The sequence below is a fragment of the Pelmatolapia mariae genome, linkage group LG16_19 (assembly GCF_036321145.2).
Source record: "Pelmatolapia mariae isolate MD_Pm_ZW linkage group LG16_19, Pm_UMD_F_2, whole genome shotgun sequence".
NCBI lineage: Eukaryota > Metazoa > Chordata > Actinopteri > Cichliformes > Cichlidae > Pelmatolapia > Pelmatolapia mariae.
Genome location: NC_086241.1, coordinates 9906496 through 9927307, shown reverse-complemented (window position 1 = coordinate 9927307; position 20812 = coordinate 9906496). Strand labels below are relative to the sequence as shown.

Genomic DNA, 20812 nt, shown 5'->3' with positions numbered 1-20812 from the left:
GATGCTGCAATCCTGACCACAAAGTGCAGGCAACAAAAGGTCAACCGCTGTGCAAGTACAGAGGAGTGATAAATGAAAGTTTCTTACTAAGGCGGTGAGCCACCACATGATGCCAAAATATCGTTGGCTCTGAATGTGCACATCTCCAAAAACTCCACTGGAGGGATGAAACAACCTTTTTCTAAAAGATGTTAAGATGTTTTAAAGATGGCGGTGGAGTGGAAAGGGGCTGTGGACTTTAAAATCTGTGGACTTTAAAATCGACAGATTACACATTGCAGATCATTTTCATATCAATCTAACCGTTTGTTGACCCTCATCTGGAAGAGACCACTCCCACCAGAGCAGAAATCTTTCATTAGAGAATAAAAAGGTAATCGCTCATGATAACTTTGTATTGATCAACAGTGATTTTCTGTATAAGCACAAATGGAACCAGACCGCAGAGCAAAATCCTTCAACTGTTAAATAGAGCTGCGGAGTGTCCTCACTGCTGGGGCCCCGTGGCTGTGCAAGCAGATTTTCTACCGTGACTAGTACTGGTGTAGCGATTCTTTTGAATTTGGCGCCATCATATGGTTAAAGCGAAAAATGTGACTTTACAGAAAAGGCTGCAGCAGCAGAGGTGAAATTAGTTTGTACTAAAAGCATCAGTTTGTATCTTTTCATTTCAACTAGCGAATATTTGAATTTATTTAAATTTCTATGTAAACATGAATGTGTGACAATTATTTTTGGCAAGAGAAGGCTTGTGCTTGAGAAGTTAAAGTCCAAATATGAAGGTGAAAGAATGAAACCCAATAAGAGCAGATCAGCACAATATGTTGCTGAGTAAGCCATCAAGGCAGTATCAGATCAGTGTGAATGTATCACCTTATATTACTTTCTTTTCTATCCCACAAACAGACTTTATGCATGCATAAACACTCACACTATGTTTTAGTTGTGCTATAGGCTAAATCTTATTTAGCCGTATACAAATGAGCTGGATTTTTGTCAAAAAAAAAATTCTTACATTAAAATGAAACATGTACTTCTAAATTGTACACTCAATACCTGGTGTCAGGTGTATTACAAATAATTAAATCATAGAGTTAAGTGACCTCTTCATATGACAATGCATCCTTTCACTGGCTCTCATTGAAGGGAGAAACTCAAAGAGATAAACCAAAGGAAAACAATTAAGAACAGTGACTGCACTGATTTAATACTGTTCCTATATCAAACTTTGCACTTTAGAGCCACCAGCATTTGATTTGAAATGTTTCAATACAGGCAATCCTCTCTTTTTCAGGAAAACAGTGTAAACAGTGCCCACTCAATCTTTACTTCACATGTCTACAAATACTTTTAATGGTGTGCTGGCTGCGCACGTGCAGGTTGAACTGCCACGAAGTGGATCAAATGTCACTCTCCTGAACATTAAACTCATATCAGTTTTCCTGCTACCTTTCATAATACCTGGATTTCAGCCATCGGGACTGTAAAACTTCTAAAAGTTCCCTCATAAGAATTTGTAACTAATTAAGTCTTTCACTCAGTGGCAATGTTGCAACCACACTGTCTAATCAACAAGGGTGTAAAGCAGGTCAATATGTTTGAGTCAATGTTAAAAAGTTATCAACAAAATGATAACACACTAAAGGGCAAGCTTATACTTTAAATTCTGAGGTTAGTAAGGGAATCATTTTGAACAGACACCTGTTTATATTAGTAGCATTCACCTGTTAAATGGCCATTTCCATTTGATTCATGCTATTTAAAAGTAGAATGGGAGGCAGAGCTTTCAGCTTCCAGGCTCCTCTTCTGTGGAACCTGCTCCCAGTTTAGATTCAGGAGACAGACTCCCTCTCTACATTTGAGACCAGGCTTAAAACGCTCAAGGTTGGTGACCCTAAATCCTCCCTTAGTTATGCTGCAATGGGTCTAGGCTGAGTGTTTCTTCTTCACTTACATTTTCTCATTCACTATGTGTTTATACACCACTCTGCATTTAATCATTAGTTATTACAGTTTTTCTCAGTTGCTTTGGTGCATTTCTCACAACAGAATTGATCTCTGCACCACTACTAAGGCTTTTCTCAAAACAATTAGTGCAAACTGCAAAACATGGTGGATAACTTGCAAAAGTGAGTCCCTTCATCAAAACAGATAATATATTCATCAAAAGCAAGTACTTATATCAATCCAAGTGTCAGGGCTGTCACAATTACAAGTCATTACACCAGCACCTTTGGTCACAAAATGGTTTAAACATGTTCTCATTGTGACGGATTTCTTTGGAGGTGCTTCCCAATGACATGTCAAGTCTGGACAGCATGCATGGCATGTTGAAAACCATAAATTGTAAAGGAAAATCAAGACACTTCATATGCACTCTTGATAATATTCGATTGAAACTGTGCACAGAATTGTGCAACTGGGGAAACACAGTAAATCAAACATTTTACAGCAAACATAAACTCACTTAGACAGTAAACCTTACTGCAGTAGTTATGACACAAAAAGAAAAATGAAAAACAGACACTGCTGCATATCAACCATTGATATTAGACGCTCCCGTCTGTCTGCCCACATATTTGCATCAACATCACAGCGAATGTCAGCTCTATCGATGCATCGGGGAAAGTATCTTCTGGAGTGTCGAATCCACCCTCTGCAGGACTCTGCTGTGATGTCATCACAAGCTGCATCCATAGCTGCTAGCAGGGTCATTTGGGTATGTGGATGCCTGTCATATACCTCCCACCTCCAGGAAGAGAAAAACTCCTCAATTGGATTTAGGAATGGAGTGTGAGGAGGAAGAAACTCCATAAGCATCCTGTCGTGTGCTGCAAACCACTGCCTGACTACAGCAGAGTGATGGAAGCTAACATTATCCCAAACCACTACATACATTGTCCGATTGTCACCAGGATCATCCCTTTCATTTTGTGGGATTAGATCCCTATAAAGAGCGTCCAGTTTTGTAGATTCAGTATGCACCTCATGCCAATCCTGTCTGTTGGTTTACATTATATATATACTTGTAGGGTAGGGGATACTGTAACGCGATTCACGTGTGACTGGATAGCAGAGGCTTTTCATTGGTTGTAAGTAACAGTAACACACACCAATTTTCATTAGTGTGAGATAAGGTTCACCTGAGAAAAGTAATTTATGGAGATTTTCATGGAAACTCCTTGAAAATAGGGTTTTCAAAATGGGTGTACAAATTGTTTGACAAGATGTTCAACAATTTTGAGTGCACTGACACAAGCAATGAAATGAAGACTATTAGTTGTATGGACAATGACTATTCAGCTGGTACAAGTATAAATAATTGTGACATTCATGATGAAAGCAAGGAGATAGTGACCATTCTTTAGATATTTGTACTTACTCAACTGATTCATGTCCAAGATCATTTGCAGTTTGTTCAGAGAGGGGAGAAATTGCTACTATGATGTGCACAAATGACTGAGTGTTGTGGAGGTTGAACTAATAGTTATGAGAATTTCAATTCTGATCTGAGAAACGCACCAAAGCGACTGAGAAAAACTGTATTAATCTCTGGCTCTCTTCCACAACGTGTCTTTGTCCTAATCAGAGGATGGTGCTCAGGTAAAGAGGCAGCAAACCAACAGAAAACTTCAACTTGGAGGGTGTTTCAATGATTTGGCACCATGCCATCTAGGTGAACAGCAGAATCAACTTCACAATTTTGACAGTCATCATGATATCAGCACAGCCTTTTTGTTTTTTCAGTTTGTTTGTTTGTTGTTTGTTATGCATGTGTCTTATTTGCTAAAATAATAATAATGTGGTCAAGGTCAGGAACTATAACATAGTCCCGTTTGTATGATGTTTTATTCCACTGTCACGATTGTTTATTGTTTTGTGATTGTTTATCTGTGAGCACGGACAGTGTGTTGCGTGCTGAGGCTTTCTTGTCGCAATAGCATCTAGCCTTTTTAGATTTTCAAAAACAACAATACAGCCCTTTCAAACATTAAACAGACTTTACCCTGCCGGCTCCTCAGTACACAGCCATTGTGTATCCAATTATATACAAGTACTCAGGTTACTGCTCAGTAAATCCACACATGCAAGGAAATGGATGTCATGTGTCTTGCATCCTGGATGCTCTATGCAGGTTCTATCCTCACATAAAAAGTATTTCCAGTAGTGAAAATACATCTGGCACAGACAATGTCCTATTTTTTTTTTGCTACTAGTGAGAAAGTGAATCTTTCCAACTTTGGTTCTTTTGTGAAAATGTCTCTGTCAGTCCATTCCCAGTGTCAAAGGGCCAGTGTTCTGTATCAGGGTGACAAATCCTCACCCTGTTTTCAGAAAACAAAAAGTCTTTGGACAAGAGAAAATATGTGAGACCACAGTGGCAGACTGCCCAACAGTTTACAAAAATATTCTAGTTCCAGTTACAATAGGGCTGGTAATTAATAGTCATTCAAGTTCAACGAAGGTGAGGAAAGTAGTCACACCTCAAGAGTCCTTTACAAGTATAAATATCTGCTCTTCAAGTGTCGGTAATCTTGAAACTGCCTGGTTTGTACATATTGTCTTCTAACCATGTCTGAAGGCTAAAACATTTTTTTTTCTTAAGAGCCACAGAGGACTATGGAATGAAAAGCCTGCTGTCTAAGTTTCAGTATAGATAACAGATAATGCCACAAAAATGTCATTTTATGAACAACTGAAGATTTGTCTGCCAATGTTGTTGTTTTTTTGTTTTTTGTTGCCTTTTTTTCTGGCACAGTAATTTTACACTTCACTTCAGTAGCTGCTAACTTGTAATTGTTTCAGCATGTCCTATTGCAAAAGAGTTGAAATGCAGTTCATGTGAAAGGTCAATGACATCATTATTCAGACTTTAGGACAATAAGGCTTGTTCACTGTAGTGTAAGTCAAACGTGTCTAAAGTGTTTTGACTGTCGATGGATGGATGGATGGATGGATGGATGGATGGATGGATAGATGGATAGATGGATAGATGGATAGATGGATAGATAGATAGATAGATAGATAGATAGATAGATAGATAGATAGATAGATAGATAGATAGATAGGGTGCCATTGTTGTTTTTGCTGAATCTACAATCCTGATTAGATTCTACTGTTGCTTGTTTACATAGTAGAGAAACGATAAGACATCAAACCACAGGACAAATGAGTCTGGATGTGTTATTCTTTGTCTGTATAGCTTGATTTACTTTATTCGTTTTATCATACTGCACTCTATTAATTGTAACCATGGTAACAGTTACTTACATAAATTTATTTTTTAAGACAAAGCGATGTTTACACAAAGGTAAAATTCCACATAACTGTTCTAGTATGTGTGGGTTTACGTGCCACCACTCTCACTTGTAGGTTATAGGTAAACTGGAATAAAGGGCAGGCTCTCATTATGTAGATAGTTTTCTGTTATTTAAAGAGCATAAAGCACACACAAAGCAAATAAGGACCTTTGCTCTTATTGATCATCTGTATATGCTTTGCCACCATGACTTGCAACTCCTACTGACTGTTAGAGTTTGACATTTAACCCATTTATGTTCAACAATGGAATTTCATGGATTAATTTAAAGTGACTATAATGCTTGCTCGGCTGAACAAATATGTAGAGGCTAGACTGAAGTAGTGTTTTTTTTACAACATCCTTTTTGTTCGTTATTGTTCAAACAAACACACGTGCAAACAGACACACGCATGCATGCAAACAGTCAGGAACAAAGTCTTGTTCAGTTTTTCTTGTTCACTCAGGAATAAAGTAAACCAGGCTTATTGGACCACAACGAACACAACCACAATTATTTGTCCTTCATGGATTGATGTCTTATTATAGATGGATAATCATGGGAACCTGCACCTCTTGTAACTAACAACTAAATTGAGATACAATACAAAACAGGCTGCAAATCAAACTGCAGTTATATCACGAGCAAGGATATCACTGGATTTAACAGATTTGGATTCAAGGCGTGCAATGAAATGAATACTAAACATAGTCTTGTATTTTTATCAGTCAAACACAAATGCATGATTTTGTCACGTAGTGCAGCCACATGTTGTGTCAGTACCCACTGGAAATTTGTGTTTAAACCCCTAACAAGAAAACAAAAACACACAGAAACAGTTTTCAGTCATTTATGATCGAACAAACAATAATCATTTTTAAAAAGCCTTCAGACTAAATGACTGCAACTTAAAAGTTCTCCAAACAGAGTGGCTACATTCTGGATTGGAACTGGTTTCTTCTAAAGAAATTATTTATTTAAAGATGGTCAACAATGTGGCCAGTAGGGAACCCCTCCAACCCGCTAAGACCTCCTCCCTTTCCTTTTAACCCCTTCTTTTTTATGTAATAACAAAATCACTGCACTGAAAGTTATAAAAGTATGTGTGTAACCCTGAATCGATTCATAATTTCCTTGTGAAAACTGCAGACACAACGAGCCACAGCGCATTCCAGGACATGGGAATTTGTTGCTGTGACTTTATTCCAGATATTGTACTCTTGTTCTCTATAAATCTTACCGCTCTAATAAATTTTTAGCACTATGGTTATTCAAATCAGCCTCTTGAGATAAAGCAAGTTGTAACCAAAGGTAAAATTCCTTACATATGTTGTTTCTTTGATAATATCAACCCCCTCCAAGAAAAAGGGTGTTGGTGTTCTATTACACTTGGCTTCGCACGCCATCAGTCTCATTACAATGGCTCAAGGTTTGCGTGTCTGGAGGAGAGAGAAAAAAAGAACTCCCTTTAGCCCACATGTGCCTGTTTTTTTGTTTTTTTTCAGGGGGAGGGGAGAAGGAACATCCAAAGTAAATAAAGATGACTCCGCTCAAACTGGTAGGCAGTACATGCAGTATGTATGTGACTTTCTGATCTTACTAGAGTTTGGCGGTGGATACGATTATAAATGCTGTTAAATGCACCTGTCACAGAGGTTAGCATGATAAATGTGTTGAGTGTAAGCGGACTTCACAGGACACAAAAGAATGATTAACGGGAGATGGAACTGTGCATGCTAGACTTCCCCCACTTCCCTCCCATAGGAATCCCTTCTCCGCCTGTCTTCCTGTTGTGTAATAGGCCAAGCCCAAATGCAGCCTGAACTTCCTGCAGAATTTAAGCACACACACACCCCCTCCACTTGCCCATATACATAAAGCCTCTTCTTAACAACGGGCTCCACTACGTCTCACACCAAACCAGCTTGCAGTACTGAGAGGAGGCAATGAGCAACGGGGTGTGGTTTCCTACTCTGGGGCTGCTGGCCATGCTATGCTGCTTCAGCATGGGGCCGGTTCAAGGGGGGAAGGTGCTGGTTGTGCCTGTGGATGGAAGCCACTGGCTCAGCATGAAGATATTGGTGAAGGAACTCATCCGCAGGGGCCATGAAGTCGTAGTGCTGGCGCCAGAAAGCAGCCTGTTGATCCAAGGCTCAGAGAGCTTCAGGACAGAGATTTATAAAGTGCCTTACACCAAAGCTGAACTGGATGGAAGTTTCAACACCCATGAAGTGTTCATCAAACCCGCAGAATTTGCAGATTTGATAGTGAATTTGAGGCGACTGGTCAACTTTACTTCTCTCCAGGTGAAAGGTTGTGAGAGTTTGCTGGACAATAAGCCTTTGATGAATCGACTGAGGGAGCAGGGTTTTGATCTTGTGCTTACAGACCCCTTCCTTCCTTGCGGGTCTGTCCTGGCTCATATGTTTTCCATTCCAGCTGTTTATTTCCTTCGTATGCTTCCATGTGAGCTGGATATGAAGGCTAACAAGTGTCCTTCTCCTCCTTCCTATATTCCAGTGTTTTTCTCTGGAAATACAGACTCGATGACTTTCCCAGAGAGAGTAAAAAACTTTGTAATGTATGGTGTGCAGTCCTACATTTGCACAATTATCTATCCTCACTTTGACGATCTAGTCAGCAGGTATATAGGAGAGATTTCAACTTATCAAGAACTTGTCAGCCACGGGGCTATCTGGCTTTTCAGATATGACTTTACCTTTGAATGGCCCAGACCTCTCATGCCAAACATGGTGTTAATTGGAGGGATCAACTGTGCAAAGAGGGCTCCCCTGCCAGCGGTGAGTATGTGAATTTATGAACGCAAGTGTAAACAAGCACATGTCACGTCTGGATTTAATCAAGCCAAATCACATATACTCAGAGCTTACTGAAAAGCAGAGAATCAGCAGTCATTAGTTTTATATGGAAGAGGAGGTCAGAAACTTTTCTAACTACAACTAACATGAACTGCTTAGTGAAGTGATCATTCGCATTAATGCTTGCTAAAGGGTTCTGGGAAAACAAGAGATCTGTTAGTTTCAAAAATAAAGATGCAAATTATTTTTGACTGTTTTTTGAGTTTTACCAAGAAATGAGTTATGATACTGAGGGACAACTGGTTTTTCTGGAAAACAAAGAAACGTTAGAAAATAAATGCAGATTCCCAAACGGTGGCCAGAATAGTCTAGGAAGAGAAGTGAGGGGCAGTGTTATGTCAACAGAGATCAAAAGCTATACAAAACCAAACGGTTTGTTTATACACACACAAGGAGGCTACAATACACAAACTGGTAATCAAATGAATTCTTTTTAGTATATTTTAAAATAATGCATAACAGCTGTAGGAAAACTGTCTTTGTTTTAGATGTTTAACATTTTCATACATCCTACAAATTTTTTTGTGTGCTTGTTTCCTCCCCTCTCTGCAGGACTTGGAAGAGTTTGTGAATGGCTCAGGAGATGACGGCTTCATTGTGTTTAGCATGGGTTCAGTCGTGTCCACCATGCCTGAAGAGAAAGCAAAGCACTTCTTAGACGCTTTTCGAAAAATACCTCAAAGGGTAATGATAACCTGATTAGCTCACTGTACATCAATGGAATTGATTCACTTTTTTATACTTCTGTTTATAAATTGCTGGTTAATACACAGGATTCAGCTGCACGAGCTGCACAAACATTTACACAATACCCAGAGATTTTCACACTGTGCAATGAGGCCAAATGTTTAATCAGATTAAAGTGCAGGACTTTGTCCTCTGCCTTGCCTTGCTCTAAACATACAAAACCCTCCATTTATTACTCATGTACTCTGCACAATGAACAGAGACGGTTTTATTTGTGTTTCAGGTCGTGTGGAGATACACTGGTGCACTACCTGATGATATACCCAAGAATGTCAGAGTTATGAAGTGGTTACCTCAAAATGATCTCCTAGGTATGCATAGTTAAGTCTAAAGAAAATTATGGTGTGCTGCTGTAATATTACACCTTACAAGCTAAAAACATACGACACTGAGATGAAATTATCTACATGTGATTCATGGTTAATTCAACCTGTAACCGAGTTTGTGTCTGTGCTCCCTAGCCCATGCCAAGGCTAAAGTCTTCATCGCTCATGGAGGCTCCCATGGTATCTATGAAGGTATCTGTAATGGTGTGCCCATGTTGATGTTTCCACTTTTTGGAGACCAGGGAGACAATGTGAATCGCTTGGTGGCCCGCGGCGCTGCAGTGACACTCAGTATATACGACGTGACAACTGAACAGCTACTGGGTGCGCTAAAGAAACTTATCTATGACAAAAGGTGAGGAAACTGGTTATTGAATAAAAACGCACTGAAGAATGCAAAAAAAAAAATGGTGTTGAAAATACTGTGATTAACATATTTATTGGACCCACATCATAAAAACAAGACTAAAAATGACTAAATTTATATTTTTTATTGAGCTGGCACACTAGAAATTAATCAAGCATAACCTTCGACCACTAAAACTACTTTTCCTGTTAAGGAATAAAAGTTAATAACTTTAAACCTATGTGGACATGCTTGATGAATCAGTAACTGGAAAACATTAAACCTTTAACCAAATATTACCTGTCCTCAGGTACAAAGCAAAGATGATGGAGCTTTCAGCGATACACCTAGACCGTCCCACAGAGCCTGTGGACCTAGCTGCTTTTTGGACCGAGTTTGTCATGAGACACAAAGGAGCTTCGCATCTCAGAGTGGGCGCTCATGATTTGAACTGGTTTCAGTACCACAGCTTGGATGTGCTGTCGTTTTTCGCCGTCATTCTCATAACAGTTGTGTGGATGACAGTGAAATGCTGCCGATTTTGTATCCGCAAGTGTTGCAGGATAGGAACTGCAAAAAGAAAATCTGAATAGCCTTTATATTCATTGCATTCTTTAGTTTTTACATATTCAGTGACAAAGCTAATGGTTGAAACACTGCACTGAACTTTCAGCTGGATGTACTGTACGAGTGTTTTATATGTGTAATGTGAAATCTCAGCCAAAGTGTTATTACTGACTTTAAGAAGTGAAATATGATGATGAATGACATAATTCCAGGCAAATAAATGATGCTTTTAAAGAACTTATGTGTGGATTTAATTGTAATATTTCTGAAAATTTGAGAATGTAGTATATGGAACAATACTTTGAAGACTGAGGGACCATTTATCAGTCATCAGATTGTTGGATTGTTGATTTTACTAGTGATTCAAGCAAATATTTGGCTGTGGGACTTAATTGCTTTCTAATTTCTATTTTTCTTAGGGACAGTATACAAGCTTTACATTAATATGCCATAATGCTGTTTCTGTTAAATAGTTCTGGTAGCTGGTCCTAGAAATACCTTGTGCATACCTTACTATACCTTATTAATTTATTGTTCTAATTTTAGCTCATAACATTAGTTTATCATTGTAATTCCAAAATGCATAATCAGACAACGGCTGCCTTAATACTAGCAATAGAGTTTAACAATCATATTGTCTAATCAGTGTGCCAGGATGTTAAATACTGGTTTTGCATGATGTGCACTAAATGGCTGAAATTCTGTTCCTTGTTAGTAAGCAGAATCCCAACAACTAACAAGACAACAATTCTAGTGTTATTTACACTACGTATTTGTTAACTGGCATCTCTCCCAGAGAAATAACTCATATAAAAACTGAAATTATCCATTTGTTTAACAGAACAGCCGACTGAAAGAGCCTTTTTTACTCTCTATATCAACATCTTGTAAGATAATTTAAAAATACAACCATAAAACCTGGAGTTTTTACCTTTGAAAGGCTAACATGTACTTTAGTTTTCAAGAATGTACCAAAGAGGCTGTGGCCACAAGTGGGCGCTGAGTGTCGCTCAAACCAGTGTGACAGTTATCTCATCTTTAAACCACGATAATGAGAGTGCCCGCTGTTTTCACTCTGACTCCATCTCTTTGATTATAACTCAGGAGCTAAAAGATGTGTTAAAAATGCAACGCTGGCTCTACAGCGCAGTCCTGCAAAGAAGTTTTCAGGTGTGTGAACGAGGAAGAGAATGTAAAACCTTAAAAACTAATAATGACACAAATATCAATATTAATGAGGACATTCAGGCTTGCTGGGACATGTGCTTTTGACAAGTCAAATTATTCAGTTTCTGTTTATCTTGGAAAAACTTTATGGCTTTACCACCTGTGTAACTGGTGTATGACTTCATTTCTTTACTTGTACAGACAAATCTGAATGAACACAGAGCGATGTAGTTTAGTAAGTGAAACTAGTATTTTAGTAATTCCCCTGTAATTAACTGGAATTTCAATGCGATTATATTTACCTACATGTATTCAAAGGTGAGTAGACTAGAATAAAGGTTGTAACAAGTCGGTTTTTGACAGGAAACAAAGAAACTATACTAGAAATGTAAAAAATGTTTTAAAATAAAATTCAAAATTCAACTGGTGTGTAACTAATTTTAAACACAGCATAAGTTTTTCTTTTACATAACCTAACGACTAATTTTAAGTATTGCATAAATTCAGGTATTTTACAGGAAAGGAAACAGATGATCAAATGATGCTGTAATTTTAAGCAGTGCATTATTTCATGTTAATTTGGAAGAAAAACAAACTATATTTTCCCATCTTGCATTTTGAGTAAGGTGTACTTTTTGCTGTATCAGGTCCTGCATGTGCAACAAAGTTTTTGACACCCTGACACCAAAGTTTCCGTTGTGGCAGTTGGAAGCCTGGCGGCAAAAACAGTTGAGGGGCTTTGCGAGCCAAACTTTTCAGCTTTTGCTTCTGTGCCATCATGATCTGCTGCATCACATGCATCTTTCTACAAGTCTCCCTCACAGGTAAGATAAGGTCATTTTTGAAAGACAAGTGAATAAAGCATATTCCTTTACTTTATATATTTATAAGGTCATAAGCAAGAAATGGGCATGATTTTGATATAATCAGTGTATTGATTCTACATTCTTTTCTTATGTAAGGGGCTGCTGAGAGCAGTATAATTGGTGGCAGAGAAGCAAAGCCCCATTCCAGACCTTACATGGCATCACTCCAGTATCAAGAACACCATTCATGTGGTGGGATGTTAATCCGAGAGGACTTTGTTCTAACGGCAGCACACTGCAAGTGAGTAGAAAAAAAGTTACATTAAAAGTTAAAGGTTAATTATTTATTTACTACTGAATCACTTTTCTATTTGCATTCAGTAATCAATTGTGTAAAAAATGTCTAATATTATGTAATGAAGTGACAAACAAATTTAAAGGAAAACCAAGTGTTTTTGTAGACTCTAGATTTTGTAGTTTTGTTAAAAAATGCAGTTGACCAATTTGGCATTTTGATAATGCGTTAACACACGTCATGGGTCCTCATTGGGTTGAGATATATAAGAATGTGACAGTCACAGCATGTGATTCCTATTAGAAATGAGCTCTCAGCACAACTTTGTAGAGAGCTGTCAGCTTTTTCTCTAAGAAGACAAATGGACACAAACAATGCTAACAAAATATCCACAGCATAACAAGAACCTGTGTTTTTCCTTTAATTTGTCACCTGTTCTGCATATTTGCATACAATAACATAGCTGAGCAAAATTTTCAGTTATGATTGTTTCATGACTGCTCATTTAGGGGTCACCTGTCTCCAACTCATCCTGTCCATAGTATCCTCTTCTGTCACAACAACCCTCTGTATGTCCTCGTTCACTGCATTCTTCTTTTCATCCTGCCTAAAAACTCCGAATTTAATATCTATTGTCCATTATGTCCACTGTCCCTAACTTTGTCTCCAAAGCCCTCAACCTGAGCTGTCTATGCAAACAGCTTATTATGAACTTATTTCTCAGCCTGTCCATTTTGGTCACTCAACACAGATATGTCTTAAATCAGTGCAACTGAATATTTTTTAACAGTATTTTTTCCCTTGTTTGTCAGATTTGAGAACAGAGGTCCTTCAACAGTGGTCCTTGGAGCACATGACATTAGCAAGAAAGAGAAAAGTCAGCAACGTATCAAAGTGGCGAAGTACTACCCACACCCAAAATTCAGTGGAAAATACGATTACGACATTATGTTACTGAAGGTAAAAGAGTATCAAATTTTATATCAAAATGAAGTTTCTCTATCAAGAAGGTTGATATGATTTGATCATTTTTATGACTTATTTACAATTAACTCCACATTGTTGGATGCCACACATTTGCCTAATAATTGGTGAAAACGTAGGTTAATTTGAACCAAAAATGCAGAAACAATTAATCTTCCAATAACACTCTTGCTCTCTTTCACAGTTAGAAAAAAATGCCACACTGAATAAATTTGTGAAGACCATCAAACTACCCAAGAAAAACGGGAAAACGCCTGCCAACGTTAAATGTCATGTGGTTGGTTGGGGTCGAACTGGAGATGATTTACGTCCCTCAAATTTTCTGAAGGAAGCTACGGAGAAGACGCAATTCAGCAGTGAGTGCGAAAAGATTTGGGGATCAACTTTTAATTTTCATCACATGATATGCACCAAGTTCACCAAAAAGGACGGCGGGGTTTGCGAGGTAATCAAATACTTAAAGGAAATGGAAGACTGAGCAATCAGAAACTTCATACATTAAATTAACTAACTAATAGAAATTTAAAAGAAAGTGTTTATTTGTTTTTACACAGGTGACTTAGTCAAGTCTCTGTGTTGCTTATTTATTTGTTTATCTATCTATTTATCGGTCTGTTATTTATTTTTTGTAGGGTGATTCTGGTGGACCACTTATCTGCAACAAAAGGCCTCAAGGTGTAACAGCATTTATCATGAAAGGCAACTGCAATAATCCAAAGTATCCGCACGTCTTCACTAAAGTTAATTTTTTTATTGCATGGATGAAGGAGAAAATGAAAGAAGAGAGGTTTGTTGCATGAGTCACTAGTGAGAGGAGTAACAGCCTTTCTTCATTTACTGATTAAACAATATGATGAAGTAAAGCATATGTTTTGTAGCACGCGTATGTTAGCATGTCAAAAAAATAATAATAAATAACTGATCATATTCAGAATGTGTATAATAAAAATACAAATGTCAAAGGTCATGCCTTTTTGTTCTCTGAAATGTCCTCAGTTCCCTTTTCAAATTTCATGTTCAACTTTTAAAGAACCTCAGTGATCTTGCATCACTGAGGTTTGCGGATCAAATGCTCTTAGCTGTCCCGAGGTCCAGATTAAAGCACAGAGGAGATCGGGCCTTTGCTGTGACTGCTCCTAAATTCTGGAACTAACTGCCCCTTCACGTCACGACCTCCCCAACGCTGGACACTTTTAAAACCTGTCTAAAAACCCACTTTTATTCCATGGGTTTTAAATCAGAATGAGTTCCTACTACTTTTATTTATCTTATTTTTTACTCGAATCTTCTAATTTTATGATTCTTTTTCGTAATTTTTATCATGTCTTCCTATTAGTGCTATAAGGGTTAATCTCATTAAAATGACACCGCATTAACGCGGCAAATGTCCGTTAGCAAGTTAGCGCATATATTCCCCGAGAGTGGGGCTGCACGGCGTCAATGCGTTAGCGCGGTTAGCTCGCTAACGGAGATTTGCCGCGTTAATGCGGTTATGGCGTTAACGTCATTTTAAGGAGATTAATGCTGACAGCACTACTTCCTATGTTTTTATTTCATTAGATTATCTTAATTGTGCAGCATCTGTTAACTTTGACTTTTTCTAGATTTACTTTCAGAATAAAGTGTGGGGTTTAATCACACCATAGTTCACAGTCATTGCATTCGTGGCTTCTCAATCATATGCAAACATTTGAGGTCTAACAGTTTTCCCCCTGTGAAACCAGTCATCTGCATAGAACACCTGAAAAAGATCCCCTTAATCCCATTCCTTAGACAACTTAATTCACATATTTAAAAGATACTTCCATTTAGCAAAATAATTATAACACTGTGATACGCAAACGTACCAAGAACAAAACAAATGTGTTCTAAGAAGACTAGAAGATACACATTCATTTGAACAGGCAGGGTATTTGGGTTGATGCAGTTCTGGGGAAAAGAGCAGCACTTCAGGCACAAATCAAAGGTGTTTAATCAGGTCTGACAGTTTCATGTATGGAACGCAAAAGTGAAAACAACACAAGGATCCTAACAAATGTGTGCTTTTTACTATGTGTTAGTTTATACTACCACTAGATGTTGCCAAAGTCACCAACATTTAAACTTATACCAATGGGCCACAAACTGTGGAGTGGCCTCCTCTGGTGGAGCAAAGAGCTACTGCTGGGGTGTTCATTACCAAGACATTCATTGAGTTATATTAGGAAATTAATGGAAAACGACAGTAAATATATTTTTGAATTGAAAATATCAATTTGATTAAAGAGCTCCCAAATACTGGTGGATTAACCAGTTTATAGAAACATAAACCTTACACTTTGTGGTGGTCTGATAAAAGTAGTAAACTAGTTAAAGAGTATATTTTTAAATCTGCAACATCTGTCTCTCAGTCACTGCATGGTCCAACCACACTCTCTTATGCTGTTTGGTTAGGCCTCTTTTCTGGCCAATGTGGACAAGTACACCGTGTGCTTGGCTGAATACTCTGCTGTTCTCTGTACTGTATTGTAGAGGTTCCCTGTGGATATGTTTTGTACTCAGGATCAGATCTGTTTCAGTTTTCAAGAAAACTGAGACGCTGTTTAGACAAGTGAGTGTTGCTCACAAATCAAAACTTACCTCATCCTTAAACTATGAGGTGAGAGTGCCCACTGGTTTCACTCTAACTCCGCCCCTTTGATTATGAGTCAGAAGATGTGTTAAAAATGCAAACCTGGATTTACAGTCAGTGACATTTACACTTGTAGGACCATGTGCTGTTGAAAAGATAAATAGTTCTGTTTTTGTTTTTTTCGGGAAAACCTTTGCGGTTAACTGGTGCATGGCTTTTTACCCATACAGACAAATCTGTATTCATACATACAGCTATTTAGTTTAAAAAATAAAACTAATGTTTTAAGTAGTGCTCTTAGTTTTCGGTTTATCCTATTTAGTCTTTGCAAATATTAGTTTGAATGAAATGTTATCAGTGTCAGCATTTTCATTGCCTATATCATATTATTAAAATAATACCTATCATCTTTGTTATTGTGGTGATCACACAGCAACTATAATCATATTTCACTCTGTGGTAGCCTCTGCTTGCTGCAATCATGTGGCTTTTGCTAGGTTGGTTAGCCCATCTGACTGCTTTCTATATATTGGGATCGTGTAAAACCCCTTAACCGCTGTAGTATTATATCCTGTTCTTCAGGAAGCAGCTTGAAAGTGTAAACAAAGTTTCTGTATTTTACAGCATGTGCAGTAAAAAAAAAAGTGTAGTTAGAGCCGTGTTAGATTTCCCACTAATTTCCTGATGTTACAACAAGCAATATTTGGCATAATGTCTAATTAAATGTGAGTTATTGGCTTTGTTAGATCATTTTGAACTCGTGAATTTAAAATAAAACATAGGTATTTTGTAATAGAGCAAGAGTGTTTTGAAGCTTTTACAAGTTAATGAAATGAGGACGGGCTGCCAGAGGGGATCGTCTGCTGTGATTATTAAATTTATGTTTCTGTGAAGTTTGTCAGTGACACCCTCAATTATGATGAGAGATTGAACACATCTGAGAGAACAGAGAGAGTAAATCAAACATCAAAATTTGTTCAGCTTCACAGATTCAAAGGCAAAATGAGAACCTTTTGTTGTGTAAGGCAATGAATGTACTGTTCAACTACATTTACAGCATTTAGTCAACAAGTTCATGTCCTTATAGAGAATGCTGTAAAGACACCCACTAAACTGGGCTTTAAATAATCAAGTTCAGAAAAACATGTGCACTGTATGTGCACATGTGATGAAACAAAAGAAAAAGAAAGAAAGAAAAAAGGAAGAAGTAATGTGTGTATAGGGTTCATAGTGAGAGGTGTGAATATCTTTGTACACACCGTGGTTACTATGACGATAATACACGCTTTCCATTTCAAGATTTACCACCAACCTTCACCGTCTTCCTTTAAAATAAATGTGATCGACAGAAAAAAAGGAACTTTCATCAGAGCAAAAATTGGAATTATCCTCTCATAGAGGTGTGTGATTTTTAGCGAGCACAACCACAAAACGTAGGATTTTGAATTGAATTAATCTGAATTGCATAAAACCACAATACCACATGAAGGCACAAACACACATACAGTATAGAAAAACAATAAATCATTGACAATTTAACAATATTCGATGCTATCTTGCTTGAAAAGATGGCTACAGACGATCTTTTTTTAATATGTTTTTTCACAGTTGTGTTTCACATGTAAAGCAGTGAGCAGGGTGTGATATCAACTCCTGCCTGTGCAACAAAGTTTTTGACACCTGCCCACAGCGTTTCCGTTGTGGCAGTTGGAAGGCAGACAGCAAAAAGAGTTAGGGGGGCTTTGAAAGCCAAACTTTTCAGCTTTTGCTTCAGTGCCACCATGATCTGCTGCATCATATTCATCTTTCTACAAGTCTCCCTCACAGGTAAGATTTTTGGAAGAGATATAATTAAAGCATCTCACTTTTCCTTTTTAAGGTCATAAACAAGAGATGGGCATTTTTTGATGTAATCAGTGTATTGATTTTACCTTCTTTTCTCTTGTAAGGGGCTGCTGAGAGCGGTATAGTTGGTGGCAGGGAGGCAAAACCGCATTCCAGACCTTACATGGCATCAGTCCAGTATCAAGAACACCATTCATGTGGTGGGATACTAATCCGGGAGGACTTTGTTCTAACAACAGCACACTGCAAGTGAGTGCAGGGGCATTTTTTTTTATGTGTTTCTTTGTAAATCAAGAACTAAAGAAAAAAAGTCCTAGAAATTGGTATTTATGTAACAATTACCCCCCAAAAAGTTAAGGATTTTATTTATTCAAAATATATCTTAAAATGAAAACCACACACACACACAGATGTCGGTCTAACTATTTCATAATACTGTAAAGATGATTTCTCAGCCCAAATTTGTAGAGTCGTGAGCTTTGTAAGACAAATGGATGCAAACTACACTGATCAAATATCCACCACAGCATAACAGTCAAGAACTCGGGTTTTTCCTTGAATTTGTCACCTGTTCAGTATTTAAGCATATTGTAACCTGGCTGAAGAAAATTTGCTGTTATGAGTGTTTCATGGCTGTACTTTATAAACTTTTATTTCTATGTATAATCAGTGTAACTGTACGAGATTTCAGGACATAAAAATGTTACCTTTTTTCAGATATGACAACAGAGGTCCTTGCACAGTGGTGCTTGGAGCACATGACATTAGCAAGAAAGAGAAAAGTCAACAACGCATCAAAGTGGCCAAGTACTACCCTCATCCAAAATTCAACGGGAAATACGATTATGACATCATGTTGCTTAAGGTAAAGCTAAAAGGCCATCAAATTTCAATTTAAAGCATTTGTGTGTAGTGTACCTATTCACAGTTAAAGCTTTGTTATGCAATTTCACACTTGTGCTAGGTAGCAGGTGTGAGTGTGTGTTAATTGCTGACCTTTAAGAAACTCCCCTTTCAATAACACTCTGCTGTCTTTCACAGTTAGAAAAGAATGCCACACTGAATAAGTATGTGAAGACCACCGGACTACCTAAGAAGAATGGGAAAATACCTGCCAATATTAAATGTTATGTGGCTGGCTGGGGTCGGACTGGAAAAAATATGCCCGCCTCAAATGTTCTAAAGGAAGCCACAGAGAAGATGCAATTCAGCAATGAGTGCAAAAGTATTTGGCAAGCATATTTTAATTCTAATCAAATGATATGCACCAAGTTTACCAAGAAGGATGGAGGAGTTTGCCAGGTAATCAAATGTTAACGGCAACCAGTACACCATTATTAATATTCAGAAAAACTAGTTTTTGTTCTTTATTCATAACAAGAAAAATGTGCAATGTTTTTACAGATGACTTAATCAAGTCTCTCTGCTCTGTTTTTTTGTAGGGCGATTCTGGTGGACCACTTATTTGCAACAAGATGTCTCAAGGTTTAACAGCTTTTACTTTGGCAGATGATTGTAATAATCCAAAATATCCTCATGTCTACACTAAAATTAATTTCTTCATTCCCTGGATCAAGGAAAAAATGAAAGAATAGAGGAATGTTGCATGAGCCACTAGTGAGTGGAGTAATGGGCTTTCTTCATTTACTGATTAAACAATTTGGTTGAATGGTCTTTGTATTAATAAGGAATTCAAAAGTTGAAATGTGTATGTTAAGCATTTGGATAAACACACCTGATTACACGCAGATATTGTGTAATAAACTTTAAACTGTACCTTTTCATTTTCTGAACTTTTCTTTATTGGCCTTTTCAATTTTGATTTCTAACTTTTAGGAACTTTTTATTTACTTTCATTACTTAATGTTTAAGTCAATGGAGCATGAGGCTGGGGTCTGATCACACCATAGTTCACAGTCATTGCATTCATGGCTTCTCAATAAAAGTGAAAACCTTTGAAGATGAACAGTTTTCCTTCTGTGAAACTAGTCATCAACACAGAAGTTCTAAAAAGTTCCCCTTAAACATTCTGTTCCTCTGTTCAATTCTGTTACATGTTTAAAAGATCATTTCTATTTAGCAAAATTAAGACAAAAATAAAGACTAAGCAAAACTAACTGGACTTGGATCTCTTTGTCGCATAATTCTTTCTCTATTACCTATTACAGAGCGGACATGTGCATACCTAAAACATTAGGAATGTGTTCTAAGAAGACTAGTTTTAGTCTGTTTCACACCATGTTTTACAGCACTTGATGTGTCTGTAGCAAAGCACCTTGGGTTGATAAAGTTCTGGGAAAACAAAATACAGCCACAGCCATAAACCAGTCACAAACCAAAGGTGTTTTGTTGGGTCTAACAGTCTCACGTGGAATGTGAACGTGAAAGAATGGATCCTGTGAACATGTGCTGTTTGCCATGTTTTAGTCTACCACTAGGTGTCACCAAAGTCAATATCTGTTTTAAATCATACCAGTGAACCAAAAACTGTGAAGGGGGCTGCTAGTTTGGACAAACAGGAAAAAAGCTGTGCATCACTCCATCCATGGAATGTCATTTATCTCAGTCTAAGCAGAGGCACCCACTCCTCCCTCTTCCTCCACCTCTCCCTGGGGAACACCAGTATGTTCTCAAGCCAGCTGAGATACATAAAACCTCCAATATGTCCCTCAGAGTGTTACATATAAAGTGCTTAGCTGTGGAGAAAAAAAAGTGCTTGTATGAATGTGTGTGAGTTGCCTTTGTGTGTGACTGTTTTTTTTTAGTTTGCACTCTTAGCTTCTGCAAATGCACAGAAAGCAGGACAGCATTTAAATTTAAAGTCACGTATTTAGGGGGGGGGGTTTTGTTGTTTTTTTCTGAGTGTCTGACACTGTGCTCACTGTGTGTGTGGATGATGGTTGAAGCTGAAGTGGTTTACCTGTCCAGCTTTTAGGAAA

At 37.7% G+C, this 20812-nt stretch overlaps 3 protein-coding genes across 4 annotated transcripts; all 3 read left to right on the top strand.

The window, feature by feature from the left end:
• The first annotated feature begins 7209 nt into the window (after positions 1-7209).
• Positions 7210-10384, top strand: LOC134644880 (UDP-glucuronosyltransferase-like). Its single transcript, XM_063498014.1, has 5 exons — positions 7210-8101; positions 8732-8863; positions 9150-9237; positions 9388-9607; positions 9909-10384. Exons 1-5 carry the CDS (start codon positions 7247-7249, stop codon positions 10189-10191), a joined length of 1578 nt encoding a protein of 525 aa, XP_063354084.1. The 5' UTR covers positions 7210-7246; the 3' UTR covers positions 10192-10384.
• Positions 10385-12055: 1671 nt separating this feature from the next.
• Positions 12056-14304, top strand: LOC134645265 (granzyme-like protein 1). 2 transcript variants are annotated; one of them, XM_063498649.1, is made up of 5 exons: positions 12056-12156; positions 12295-12439; positions 13246-13393; positions 13602-13862; positions 14050-14304. In XM_063498649.1, exons 1-5 carry the CDS (start codon positions 12111-12113, stop codon positions 14215-14217), a joined length of 768 nt encoding a protein of 255 aa, XP_063354719.1. In that variant the 5' UTR covers positions 12056-12110; the 3' UTR covers positions 14218-14304. The 2 variants fall into 2 exon arrangements, with proteins under 2 accessions (XP_063354719.1, XP_063354721.1); XM_063498651.1 differs by having other exon boundaries at positions 13602-13773; positions 14050-14145.
• Positions 14305-17771: 3467 nt separating this feature from the next.
• Positions 17772-19969, top strand: LOC134645266 (granzyme B-like). Its single transcript, XM_063498652.1, has 5 exons — positions 17772-17855; positions 17978-18122; positions 18591-18738; positions 18915-19175; positions 19316-19969. The coding sequence occupies exons 1-5, from the start codon at positions 17810-17812 to the stop codon at positions 19466-19468; spliced, it is 753 nt and encodes a 250-aa protein (XP_063354722.1). The 5' UTR covers positions 17772-17809; the 3' UTR covers positions 19469-19969.
• The last annotated feature ends 843 nt before the right edge of the window (positions 19970-20812 follow it).